Here is a 14,425-nt window from a genome sequence, read left to right as displayed (position 1 = left end):
TGACGGTGGTGGAAATATTTTCTTTCAGTAGGAAAACACACAAGGTCGTCTGTAAAATATGTAGTGATAAGCCATCAGTTATGTTTGATAGATAAGACAGAATAATATTTCACAATTAGAAAGTACTTTAGAGATCATTTTGCTCACAGTGGATCATTAATATCAGTAATTTAAGATGAAGGTTAATCCACCTTGGTTATCCATCATGAAGGGCCTGTTCTAAATACTTAATGTGTTTTAGGCTGGTTTCCTTTGTTTATATTTGGGTTGCCACTGAGCTGAATCCTTTCATTTGGATACCCTAAGCCAGTTTCTGGCTTGATATCTTTTTTTTTTTTTTTTTGAAGATTTTATTTATTTATTTGACAGAGAGAGAGAGAGAGAGAGAACACACATGTGAGAGAGCACAAGCAGGGAGAGGTAGAGGGAGAGGGAGAAGGAGAATCTGGCTTCTCAAAGAGCAAGGAGCCTAATGTGGGGCTCAATCCCAGGACACTGGGATCATGGCCTGAGCCAAAGGCAGATGCTTCACTGAACTGAATCCCAATAAATTGCAAACTTTAGAGTTATCTCTAAAAACAAACGATAACAGAGAGCTAATACTAAATAGTGGAGATAAAATGGAATAAATATCACTCAATCCTAAAGAAGGCAGGAAAAGGGGAAAAAGGGAACAAAGATAAGTTATATTGATATTTACATTAATTACAAAAGGTCTAAATATTTGAATGAATAGGCAGAGAGATTTTCAGATTGGCTAAAAAAGAACATACTATCTACTTGGACTTACTTTAAATGCTAAGACACAGGGGCACCTGTGTGGCTCAGTGGGATGAAGCCTTTGCTTTTGGCTCGGGTCATGATCCCAGGGTCCTGGGATCGAGCCCCACATCAGGCTCTCTTCTCTGCAGGGACCCTACTTCCTTCTCTCTCTCTGCCTATCTCTCTGCCTACTTGTGATCTCTGCCTATCTCTCTGCCTACTTGTGATCTCTTCTTAAATAAAATCTTAAGAAAAAAAAAAGAAACATTTAAAGAAAAATACTAAGACACAAATTTAAAATATGAAAGGTAAAAATAATTATACCATGTAAACATTAATCAAAAGAAAGTTGGAATAGCCTATATTAATAATAGGCAAGACAATTTTAGAACAAAGACTACTACCAGGGATAAAGAGGCATTTCATAATGTTAACATTGTTTGTAACAATTTTAAGTGTTTATGCAGAGCTTCAAAGTATATGAATCAAAACTGATGAAATTGAAAAGAAACAACTCCATATTTTATAGTTGGAGATTTCAACATCTTTCAGCAACCGGTAGAAGAATGATAGTATGACGGAAATGGTACATCTTTTCAAGTACACATGGAAAACTCCATCAAGAATAGACCACATTGCAGCCAGCAAGTCTCAATAAACTGAAAAATAGGCAAAATATAACAGAGTATGCAAGCATATTCCACAGGAGAATTAAGAAAAGGATCCAGAGAATCTCAAATACTGGGATACTAAATGACACGTTTTCAAATAACCCATGAATGAAGAGGAAATGACAGGAGAAATTTGAAGAGTATTTTGAGCTGAATGAAAATGGAAATATCAAAATGGATGGCATACAGATGAATAGTGCTTAGAAAACATTAAATTTTTACATTAGAAAAAAAGAAACATCTCAAGCGAATGATCTAAATTTTCACCCTAAGAAAGCAGAAAAGATGGGCAAACAAAACCCAAAGCCAGCAGTAAGAAAGAAAGAAGAACAGAGATCAATAAAATAAAAATAATAGAGGAAAATTAATGAAACCAAAAGCTGGTACTTTGAAAAGATCAACAAAATTGATAAGCCTCTAAACAATTAATTTCCTCTAAACAAGAAAAAAAGAAGACACAAACTACTGACATCAGGAATGAAAGTAGAGACATTACTGTAGATCATAAAGACATATTAAAAGGATAAACCAGTAAGTTTTTTACCAGTATGAATTCTTTACTCTTCTAAGGCCTTTGCCTTGAGTAAATCCTTCCTACACTGCTTACAGTGCTATTTCTAGGCTTTCTGTAAGGGGATATAAGCAGGTTTGGGGGCATCATGCTTTCATAATCTTCCTCCAGATTGACATCAGCTCATCTTTAGACGTGATCATTTTAAAGCATATTTTGTTGAGGTGGCCCATTTGGCTCACTGTAGAGGTACTACGGTCTGGCAAGGTTGGTGAAGCACTCAGTGCTGGGCAGCTGCCATTACTACACTTCAGCACCTCCTTGAGGGATTCAGTTGCTGCTTCTGGCTGGTTACACCATGCTACCTTCCTCTTATGTGTGCTTTTCTGTCTCGTGCTTTGGCAGATGATAACAGGCTTTCATTTCTCAATCTCTTCTAACCACCAGCCCTCCCAACCTGCCACCTGGGCCATTCTGCCCCTGAGTAGTGCCTTCTGGGGTTGATGTCCTCTGGTATTGTGAAGTTTAAAAACTGAGTGGCCTTATCCATGTAGCTAACCTTCTTCTCTACTTTTCAGGACTTGAAAGGTTACCAGAGATCTGAGGGAGTGCTTCTTGTCTCTCTGGTGGGTTGTATCATTTTTTTTCCCTCCCTACATCCTCAGCAATCAGAGATCCCTGGTGCTCAGAGGATGCCTAGTGGAGGGTCAATACCAGATTTTTTTTTGTTCCTTCAAGACTCTTTGGTACTTTACAAGGGATTGCACTGGGAGATAAGGTGAGGGGTAACTTCTATGAAAATTCTGCTTTCCCAAAATTCACTCAACAAATACGTAGTGAGCATAAACCTAGGTATCAAGTGCTATTCCATTGCTCTTACAACACATCTGTGAATAACCCACACAGTTTCATGGAGTTTACATTCTGGGTGTCTAGTCTCTCTATATAGAGTCTATATACGTAGACTGTGTGTGGGGGGAGCATGCTGGGGGGATTGTCATGTTGCATTGTTGATTATGCTGAAATGGTTTCTCTAAGTCAGTCCTAGAGGAAAAGGGATTGACTCCACACTTCAAATATGATGTATTTACTGTTTTATGGCCCCAACTATGGGGCGTAGTCACAGATTTAAGAAATAGAAAAGACACTACTTGACACCCTATACTACCCTGTTACAGACAAGGATGTAGGGGCCTGGAGAACAAATGGATCCTAGTATCTTCTGAAATACATTCCCCTCCTTACAAACTCTGGGCTGAAAATTGAGGGGGTGTGTACCAGACAACGGGCAGATGATTCTATCTACAGAATGGGAGATGCTGCTAAGTGCTTGATTCTTTTCATGTTTTCCAATTCAGAATTTTAAGAGAAAACAATCTGATTGTTTGAATTCATCTTTACACACCACTAGATAATGGGATGTTGCTTTAGTACAGTCCTCTTGTCCAGTCAGCTGTAGTCATGACAGGAAGAGGTGGGACACGGGCCTAAATAGGGCTCCTCCTTCAAACTAGGGCTATGGGAAGCCTCTTCATTTCGAAAGGCTCCGAACTGGCAGGGAACAAAACAACAATTGGTCAAAATTACTATGAGCACCCAACCCGTATTTCTCTATATGAAATCCTGATACACTGTGTTTAACTAATAGAAAAAAAAATATGACTTTTTTCTCCCTAGATTGAAGCTGGAAGAAGATGGAGTCCAATCTGAGAGCCAAGTGAGGCTCTTAAGAATGACAAATTCAAAGTTTCAGGTCATTGTGTGGTGGTTAGTAGGTATATGGGTCAGTGGTTCAGTAGGTTCTCATTTGCCAAGTACAGGAATGTGAAATATGAACTCTGCAAAGTGGCTTTGTAAATTGTGGAGAAGGTAGAAGAATTTTTGTGTTTTCAGTCTATGTATGTGAGCCTCTGTGCATGCCTGCTGGAACCACGGAGTCGGTTCAGACAGGGTCAGCAGCTGGGCTGCTTTTATTTCGTGCTATTGCTGAGAATGAGGAACTAGGTGGTCCTCTAGGATGCTTCTGGAAAATCTTTTGGAAAAGAAAATGGTAGGGTGTTTCAGAACCACTTCTTCCTGTTTGGGTCTGTTTGGGGTTGCAGTGTGTTTTGAGCACTGGGTCAGTCTACACTTGTTAAGGCTCTAGACTTCTGGGATTCAGAGTTGTTAGTTTCGATGTCACATACGACTCTTAGAAGGTTTTGTTTGGTCAGCCTGGTATTGTGGTTGCTGTTGCTTTAATTTAATTAGTTACCAATGGAAAACTCAGGCTATTCCAAACTCCCCAAATTTCACATTTCCAGCTTCTGTTGGAATTCTGGTCCTTTAAGACTCGTGTTCTTTCATGGTTGAGAGTCAGTTCAGTTGAACAACTGCGGGCTTTTTAGGTAGGTCTGGCAGGTGCCCTCTTAATTTTGTCAGTCAGACCCTACCACTTTACTCCTTTATGGTAACTCACCAGCTCTGTAGGCACTGGGGTTTGTGACTCCAGACTGAACAGCTGGTAGCTGGCAGATAGTTCTCTGGAGGCAGGAAGCAAGGGAATAATCACGCTGCCCTTTGTTTTGAAACCTGGCTCTTCAGCCTAGCTGAATGACAGCCAACAATATATCCTTAACTTTTCTAAGTCTCAGGTTTCTCATCTACAAATGCCACCTCATAGGATTAATGTAATAATCAAATCAACATGAACCTATCATGGAGTTCATTTAACTCCTTTTTTCTCCTCTAGAAACAGTTATGCTTCCATTTTTCTAATAATGTGTTAGAAATTTACTTTATTAAACCTTGTAACTGCTATAAACCTAAAATATTCTTGTTACGCTGTTAGATCAAACCAAAGTACTAAAAGCAAAGCTACCATCTAATTCCAGATTTCATGTAAATTAGCAAATGTTTTCAGGATTAAGAAAATACACCTCAGATACTTTGGTGTAATTCAATTCAAAGTATCCCCGAAAGAAAGATGAATCTGAGAATCTAGCCATACTTGCAAATGTGTGCCAGTGTTTATTTAGAATCCCTTCTATTTTATTAGAAACAGGAACAGTAATTTCACCAGCAGGAAATAATACAATGCAAGTAAGTGTGACAGTCCTTTGATTGTTGTTCACGGCAGACACCTTGGATCCAAGGTAACAATCCAAATGAGAAATAATAAACCTCCATTCGCTGGTGATTCATTTATTAAGTCCTGCTCAACCAGGTGAAGGCTCCCACTGGGAGGAAGAGTTACTGTTCCTCGTGGCTGGCTTTGCGTTTCTTTCAGTGCTCTAAAGAACTTTGTACGGGGCAGCTTTGCTCTGCTGTGTCAGGCCGCGGGACAGGAGTTGATGCTCACGGCGCCGCTGACCAGGGCTGCTTTGCTGAAGCTCACGGGGCGCCCGTCAATCACGAAGTGACGGATGCAGCCTGTGAAGGGTCTGCCAGGGGCCAAGCGTGGTGTCAGCAGAGACTCTGGAAAAGGGAAGAAATGAAAACAAAGATTGCAGGTGAGCCCTTCCAAGCCCAAATGTTACTCTGGCAAAAATATGCACAACAACGCTCACATCATCAAGATGATTTACATGTCAAAATGGAATGTAGTGATAATTTACTCATTTTCTCAGGAACTTTATCTGCTTCTGAAGTAACGTGACCATGTGATAATTTTAAAGCTTTGCCATGTTTCCCATGATCAAAGTTCTGAGCGGATTTCAGCTATCTTCCAGGGCTAAAATTTCCTACTTACATATAAAATTTCAGTAGTAGATTTTCAGGACCTACCTATGCTGATGTTTTTTAGAGTTAACTTTGCCTGGTTCTCACTTAGTTGGGGTGATTCACTCAAAAGGGAAAAGGATTTCAGCTTCTCCACTATTTTTAGACTTGGTTAATGTTTCCGTTTAATTTGTATCATTACCCTTCACCCTTAAGCCGCCACACTTTTGCCAAGCTCATAAGATGTAATGAGAAAATAATGAATTCACATAAGCTAAATTTTAATTTTTCTGAGCTCAGGATTTAAGAACTAGATAGGGGGGTTCCTGGGTGGCTCAGAGGGTTAAGCTTCTACCTTCAGCTCAGGACATGGTCTCAGGGTCCTGGGATTGAACCCCACTTTGGGCTCTCTGCTCAGCAAGGAGCTTGCTTTCCCCCTCTGCCGCCTACCTCTCTGCCTACTTGTGATCTCTCTCTCTGTGTCAAATAAATAAGTAAAATCTTAAAAAAAAAAAAGAACTTAAATAGGATAATGATAACTGGTCTAGTCTTTTCATGGGCAGGGGTGTCCTCTAGTATGCCAGGGGAACTTTCTCCCCCTTATCTTAGAGGTCTAGAAGAAACCTTACGCTTATTAATTGTACAGATACAATTAAATGTGTTGGATGATAGAAGCAATATAATCTAAAGCAATTTAGAGAGCTTAGAAATATCATGGAATTAAAATCCACTTAGTCAAAGCTTATTATTATGTACAAACAGCTATGTGAGCAGTAGAAGATAAAAGATGGAAAACACTTAGAAATCACTAACTCAGGAAGGAACATAAAACAGGACAGCAAATTAAATATCATCAAGCAGCTGTAATAAGTTTTCTAAGCAGTGTAGATTAAGACTATGCAGAAGCTTGTACTGAAAATAAATCATGGAAATCGCATTTCATATTTAGAATGATAATTATGAAGTTTTAGATTTGGAAGAGGCTGAGAGATCACTTCCCTTTGTCTCTAGATTAGACTATACATATTCTTCAAGCTGCTCAGTGTACTTCGTCATCAGAATAAAAATGCGTGAACAGGAAAGAGTATAAGGGGCAGAAACATCTATCTCATTTTGGACACTAGTTTTAGAACATGGATTTTGGTTCTGTTCAAGCTTACCACCCTGTGGTTCACGGGGAATATCATCTAGAGGAAATAATTCATATAGAAATTATGGTCTTCATATTTCACCACACAATTTATTGTAGGTACTGACAATAAAGTGTCCTGGAACCCTAAGTAACTGATTAATAAAATCAACAGATGATTTTAAGAGCAAACATTCCTCAGGTCGAAAGCTTGACTATATACAGAATAATGTAAGGTTTTCAGTAGAGGAATGATCAGAACTGTGTGAATGTGTGAACTACATTATCTTAAATTATTTTTTGATTTCTAATTTTGATTTTTAAATTACACAGTAACATTGACTTTTGGGTAATATAGTTCATTAAATGCATTCAGTTTTTATTGACAGAAATAGTATCAGGATCGTATCATGAGGGGCCTATGTGATATAAGAGAACTGATTGAGATTCTGAGGGAATTCAGTGAGGCTTATTTATGACTAATTTCCTTTAGTTATTCTTTTTCATGCCTCAGTTTCTGATGTGATTTTAGTGGAATTAATGTTGAACAACTCAAAATGATGTAATTAATGACATTTGGCTTACATTATAATTGCTTTTGATCTAGGCTCACTGGCATGGTTCCTAGATGGAATTAAAAGCTGTACAGGCGCAGTGGTTAGCTCCCCCAGCCCACTAGATCCTGTGAGCTGGCTCATTAGCTACAATTTGCTGTTTGTTATATGTCTCAGGCAGGCTAAACTCGGCTTAAGGTACACCTTGCCCACCTAGTCTGTGGCACTTAGCTACTCTTACAGTGGGAGATGATGGCAGTGTGTAATGCTGGGACAAGACTCTGAAAACAAAAATTGGAGACAGGGATGCCTGGGTGGCTCAGTTGGTTGGACGACTGCCTTCAGCCCAGGTCATGATCCCGGAGTCCCGGAATCGAGTCCCACATCGGGCTCCTTGCTCCATGGGGAGTCTGCTTCTCCCTCTGACCTTCTTCTTGCTCATGCTCTCTCTCACTGTCTCTCTCTCAAATAAATAAATAAAAATCTTTAAAAAAAAAATTGGAGACAAACATTTGTTTGAATGACATAGTGCTTTGGTGCAAAGTAAAGAAGAAAGATGTTTAAGTACCATGAAGGAGAGCCATGCTTGGTTTGTCCCTCTGTCAGAGCCTAGCACAGTACGCAGTAGACCATAAATGTTTGTTTCGTGTTGAATGAAGTCACGTTACCGGGGAGCAAGGAGTGGACTATTTAACTTCCATGAAATCCTGTGGCAAGTGTCACAAGAGGGCTAGGCAAACGTAGCACATTCTAGGGGCATGTGTGGGTCAGCAGAGGTCTGAGCTGTGTCCTAAAGATCAGTCAGGAGTTGGACTGGGAGAAGAGTGGGAGAAGCTATTCCTCAAAAAGGTATACCAGGGAAGGAAACCAAGAACATTTTCCCAGAAATTGAGGCTCCACATGCGATTGAAAGGCCGGGAGCAAGGAGGGCATCGAACATTCAGAGAACTGTAAGTCCCCGAAAGTGTGCGGAGACCCCAGAGGCAGGGGTGAGGAAGGGCCAGAAGATCAAGGACCTTGCTGAATTTGATCTTGTAAGCTCTTGGGAACCCGTGGGATACTTGAAATCGTGTTGTGGTTTCCAGGAAGAAAGCAGTGTACAGAAGTATAAGAACTGAGGTGACTCCTCTCCCCGGCTGCCTGCAGAAAGTGCAGCGGTAGCCTTCACCAGAATCCCTTTCAGCACCGAGGCCAGGAGTGGGCGGAGAGGACTGGGCGTGGAGGTGGGTGTGGGCAGCAGAAGTCAAGAAGAGGATGGTCTCAAGTGTTTCATCAGGGACTTACTGTTATTGTCAATACTAGTATTTGAAAAATTCATGGTAAGAGGAATGCTCAATCCCTACGATTTTGTGCGTACCCAAGTTCAGGTGCTTAATTTGATCTGTTCTCTCTCTCTCTCTTCTTGCTCTCTTAATTAATTTATTGCTTGCGTTTATTATTAAAATAATCTAGTTAGGACACGGAAAATCATGCCAGGTTTTTCCTTAAAATCACCGTCAAATTCCAGCTGTAAAAGCTTGGTTTTCTCCTTCATATCTCCCTCTCTCTAGTTTTAACATTCCATTTTTCCAAGTTAGTAAAATGTGTGCAACAAACACTTTCAACATAGGTCATGGTTCCTGCTCCAGAGGGTTAAAACAATTGCAGGGGTCCATAAGAGTCCTTCTGTCACCACCCTGGATTACACACCATTCTTGCCAGAGGACAGCAGGAATATTACTGATGACGTTTGCAGGATGGCAGCTGGGAACCTCTCTTGGGGATTGTCACTACATCGGAACAAAACAACTTACGGTCTGCAGCTGTTTTCACAATTCAGACTAATCCTGGACAGGGAGAACTGTGGAGTCTCTTCTGTCTTAGTAAGGAAGGGGAGTAACTATCAGCAAACTTTTAGTCCTCCAAGATTCTCAGATCTGAGAGCAGTATTAGCAACTGAATTTTCTTTGTGTTAGAGAAAAAAATAGAGTATGTGTGTTCACTATGTGAACGTGAGGACATACAAAAGGAAGAGAGAGAAAAAAAATAAGCATATTTGGTAAAGGGAGAGTAGTATCTACCAGGCAGGAGACTGAAGTGTATCGATGTGTTACTTTGTTTTGATCCTTGGATAAGGAGTCATAACCACCAGTATACTTTTTTTCCTATGAAAGGACATTGTATATAAAACCCTTTGAGTTATTAGGTGAATTATGAAAACACACGGCTCCATTCTTAGTACTATAATAACAATTATAAGAAATTACTGTTTTTTGGAATTGGAATCATGTCCCTTTTAAAGAACTCTTACCTGGAACTCCTCCAACGAATACAGGTTCCCTGTGATCTACTGGTTTCGGATTCAGGGGTCCAACCACATGGTTCACTTCAGAGTCTACATCCAACTGAACCACATTGGAATCTCTAATAACTGAAATACCAGGAAAAGACTGGTCATAAATGACACCGGAGTGGTTAATTTTCACATGAAAGAGACGAATTTATAACAGCGATGGCTTTTATTTATTCCAGAATAAACCTCACATTTCTTCTGTATCATTGAAAATGTCAATGTCTAGTCAAGCAATCCCTGTAAAATTTTCCTTTGGAAGGGAGAATGTTTAGGATACTCTATTTTTTTCTTCATAAATTATACATTATGAAGAAAGCCCCCAAAGACAATTTTCATATCACATGTGGATTTGATATATATGGTAATGTTTGATTTTCTTTTCTTGGACACTTGTAGACTGTCGTCCATCCCCTATTTTATCATGTAAGTTAGAGTCTGAGTTCTTCTGAGCCATCATTCCACACTTGGGATGTAGGCTAACTCTATAAGTGGAGCCCAGGACACACTTTTTTCTCACCTGTAATTCTGTGCCATCTGCCATCACAGAGACTCTGCTTGGGTGTCACTGAGGTGGAAAAGTCCCTGATGCCATTGTTGACTTTCACTATGACCTGCAAAAGACAGGATACGTTATATAGTTTCGCTTTCCTCGTAGAGCTAAAACTAGATTTCTTAAATTCACCCCAGAGGAGCAATACTTTAACATCTGCAATTGATGAGCTTTGCAATGTGAACGCAAGGGGTCACTCTTTGGTAGGCTATAGACCGTAAATGGTTCCTAGGCGAGAGGACAGAATAGTAACAGGAGAAAAGCTGGGGGAGAGGAACAACAAGATAATAAAAGGCTTTCCTTTAATTTTTACAGATTGAATGTGTTCTACAAAGCTGGTTAAGGTAGCGGTGGAGGGTGCGGACTGTGCAGCCAGACTGCCTGGGTTCCTGTCCCAGTGCCTCATCACCTCGCTGCCTGTTTTCTCACTTGTGACACCTACCTGGGGTCACATTCGCTGGGGGGCTAACGGAGCTCATCCATAATTAGAATAGTACTTGACACACAGTAAGCACGATATCGTTATATAGTTTAAGAGTACCAGAACTCAAATAAAAATCAGTTAGGGACAATAATGAAAATATGCTGTTTTCTCCTTAATATTTAGTTGAACACTTTCATGACTATTCCTTGGTCATACTTTTTCAGGATGAAAGTGCTGCTTAATTATAACAATGTTTTGATTTCTAGCAATTGAAAGTAATATATATGTATATATGCACTTATGTACATATATATACCTGGTATGCAAATATATTATAAATAGAAAGATCAATGCTTTAGTGTTTGTTCATTCTGATAGCTGGATATATTTGCTGCTTTCATTTGTTGTAAAAATGTTTTCTCCCAATCCTTTTATTAAAACCTTTTAATTCCATTCTTATTGATTTTTTTTTAGCTTTGCCACATTTTCATGGCGCTTTGCTCTAATCAAATCAATTCCCAGCATATGAATCTGAATCTAAGTACTGCCTGCATTTAAATTTCATGTGTAGCTTCCCCATGATCCCCTCCCCCCCAGTTAAGAAAGACTGATGGACTAATTCTGTGAAATAAATAAGGTCAGAGAAGACAGACTGTTAAAACAGTTTTTAACCCATTACCTGCCCCTTCTTCATGTGAACATTTAGGTACTCTCCGTTGACACTGTGGCCATGAACAAGGGTTCCCGAACTGCTTCTGGGACGGACTTCAAAGCCAATCTCAAACTTCAGTCCAATATTGAAAGACTCATCTGGGGAGAGAAATATTAGCTCTTAAGAGCAGCAGCCTCAATTTTGTAACCATGGTGTGATTTTGTAATTATACATTTTTATATGTTTTTTGAAAGTTTGACACCTTTTTAAATAGATCAGTAGCAAGTGGCATTTCTCTTGTCAAACACACTGCAGAAAGCTCTGAGGGGGCCTGAGATAACTAGTATGCCACTCCTGTGGTGGGCCGTGGCGTGGGGACAGCATGGGGAAAAGACACCATGGTGTCTTTTCTCAGGGGAGGAGAAACTGATTCCAACCAGCAGGACCATTTAATCTTTCACAAGCGAGGAGGAGAAAAGAGCAGCCTGGGCACAGGAAATAGTATGAACACGAGTGCAGAGGTCAGGACATTTGGAAAGCACCGTGGAGGCCAGTGTCCCCTGCCAGGGTAAAGCGAGGCCAGGCAAGGGAGGAAGGCCACAGGGGAAGGGCACTCGTGCTCAAGTATGGAAGGTGGACTTTATTTTGCAGTCACTGAGCAAGGGAGCTGTATTTTAAGATAAGCCTTATTTTTAAATAAGACCTGTATTTTGAAATAAGTCTTAATAATAAAAATCACTGGTGCCAGTGCTGCAGAGCATTTCAGAGGAAAGAAAAAGTGAGGGCAGCAGAAGCAGTTAGGAGCTGCTAGTGCCGTGATGTGAGAAAATGAATTCTTATTAAGGATAGCGGTGCTCACTCCAGGAGACGTGATGGAAACCTGGGCATCTTAATAATATTCACTCGACATGTCTCCTTATAAATCACTTTTTAATTTTTCCTGCTATTAGTTAATGGTAAGGGAGAATGTCAATTGTGCAGGGTGCTATGCATTTTAAGCTGTCTGAGCCTTTGAGTTCTTATCACTGAGATCCAATGAAAGGCTGAGAAATATGAGTGTTGGTGCTTTATTGTGGTTCAAGGAGGAGAAAGGGAAGTACAATCATGAACAAGACAGAGAGAGGAGAGATGACTTCTGGTATTCTCTTGGACGTGGAGACGGTTTAGGAAGCTACACATGGCTGCACTGTCACGTCTTTATTCAGGGAATGTTCGGGGTACCGATCCCAGTGACCTCCTCATACCTAATAATTGCTCTGTAGAGTATTTGTTGGAACGGCTTGGATGGTGATTGTTTATAGACTGATAGGACTTTATGTACTTATTTTTAGAACTACTATGTTCCATCACTTGGCAGAGCGGCTCACATGCCAGAGGCATACAATAAACATTTGGTTGATTGGATGGGAGAATAATAGCTATGGAGAATACAAATCCAGAAATAAAATTTCTGAAGGATGGGATTGCAGAGCAAAGGGAGGAAGTGGTTGCTTTGGTAGGGACAATGGGTCATGCTAAGAGGGGACAGAGAAAGACGAGAGCCACCCTGCTCTGATTAGAGCCGCCCTGACACAGATTAGAGCACAGAGCAGCACGGGAAATCCTAAAAGGGTCAAGATGGGCTACATCTACATCAGAGGTGTGGCGGCTGTGGAGAAGCTCTGGACAGGGAAAGTGAACAGGGACAGGGGAACCTGTCTTGCTGGGTGTGGCAGGAGGCAACAAAGGGGATCCTGGAGGAAAGAAGCCATTTCCTAGGGCTGAGTGAGTTTGGTATTCTGAAGTTTTAACCCTGAGCCAAATCTCCCCAGCCACCTCCAGGAAAGAAGAATTTCGTGATTCGTGTTTTGTGCAGAAGTCACTGTTACCTAGAACTACGTATCCTCCTTCTGATGAAAAGTAGGTCCCTGTTTCCATAGGGCCTTCAAAACAAGGGGTCACGCTGAATGTCTGAGAAGCAGAGGCGATGGAGGCCCCATTGAGCTGAAGGTTGCCGAGGCAGCCACTGAAACTGTAGACCGAGTTGATCTGAGGGAAGAAGACATTTCTTAAAAGTCATTTTCTTAACATGCGCAGGTGTGCACCAAAGGGATTCATGTCTAGAGAGAAAGGAAGTAGCCCCCTGTCTTAATTTATCTTGGCTGCCTGAAGGGTCAGTCATTTTCCAGGTAGTTGCTTCTTTAATGAGTTCTTTGAAGTTGGGATTTTGTATTTGATAATGTCAGCCTGCAGTCATTAGCTATGAACATTTCTACATACACTGTGACAAATAAGTTGCAGCTATGGTTTTGAAATTAAATATTAGAACTATCCTCCTCTGTCTTCCTTCAAGAATGACAGGTGGCCCCAAATCAGCTAATGTTGATGAGGGCTAGCAAAGTTCTTAATTGTTAAATCTACCATGGTTAACTAAACAGCAGAAAGCTTGCATTTCTGGCTGCATTACCTGATCTTGCAGTCGAGAATTTATCATACCTCAAGACGTGAAACTTGGGCCTCTTTGGACAACTGATTTCACACTGCTTTGGAAACCTTTCTTTTAAAGGAGTTGTCATGAAATTGGGGATACTTGCCTAAAATCTCAATATAACATGAGCCCCCCCTTTTTTCCTTTATCTACATATATTAGTGAATCTTAGAAATGCATCTTTTTTTGTGTTGAAGTCAAATCTATATGTTAAGAAAGATACATTCCCTTTATTACTATTTTTGTAAAGATGCAATATTATTAACTTTTTTTTTAAAAGATTTTATTTATTTACTTGAGAGAGAGACAGTGAGAGAGAGCATGAACGAGGAGAAGGTCAGAGAGAGAAGCAGACTCCCCATGGAGCTGGGAGCCTGATGCGGGACTCGATCCCGGGACTCCAGGATCATGACCTGAGCCGAAGGCAGTCGTCCAACCAACTGAGCCACCCAGGCATCCCTATTAACTTTTAAAGTACAGAAATTACATGCTTTTTACTATAACAGCTTCTCCCCCACCTCCCACCCCCCTCCCCCCCGCCCAGGGATTACCATACTTCCTTGCCCATTTACACATGAGTGTGTGTGTGTTTGTGTGTGTGTGTGTGTCTAGGAAACAAAAATATGAAATCATAGTCTACAGAATGGCCCTAAAGTTTTTTGTCACTCAATGAT

The 14,425-nt window shown here is 40.6% G+C and overlaps 1 protein-coding gene across 2 annotated transcripts in view; it reads right to left on the bottom strand.

Annotated features, from left to right (window-relative positions):
• Positions 1–4,928: 4,928 nt before the first annotated feature.
• Positions 4,929–14,425, bottom strand: part of LAMA4 (laminin subunit alpha 4) — a 146,998-nt gene continuing 137,501 nt past the window's right edge. For both annotated transcript variants that reach the window (XM_059176811.1, XM_059176812.1), the window contains exons 34-38: positions 13,153–13,312; positions 11,312–11,442; positions 10,176–10,269; positions 9,617–9,736; positions 4,929–5,400 (exon numbers count right to left, since the gene is read on the bottom strand). In XM_059176811.1, the coding sequence (XP_059032794.1) occupies positions 5,255–5,400; positions 9,617–9,736; positions 10,176–10,269; positions 11,312–11,442; positions 13,153–13,312 (651 nt within the window). In that variant the 3' untranslated portion in view covers positions 4,929–5,254. The remainder of the gene's footprint in view (positions 5,401–9,616; positions 9,737–10,175; positions 10,270–11,311; positions 11,443–13,152; positions 13,313–14,425) is intronic.

The sequence above is a fragment of the Mustela lutreola genome, chromosome 6 (assembly GCF_030435805.1).
Source record: "Mustela lutreola isolate mMusLut2 chromosome 6, mMusLut2.pri, whole genome shotgun sequence".
NCBI classification, from domain to species: Eukaryota; Metazoa; Chordata; class Mammalia; order Carnivora; family Mustelidae; genus Mustela; species Mustela lutreola.
This window is presented reverse-complemented; position numbering and strand designations above follow the sequence as displayed.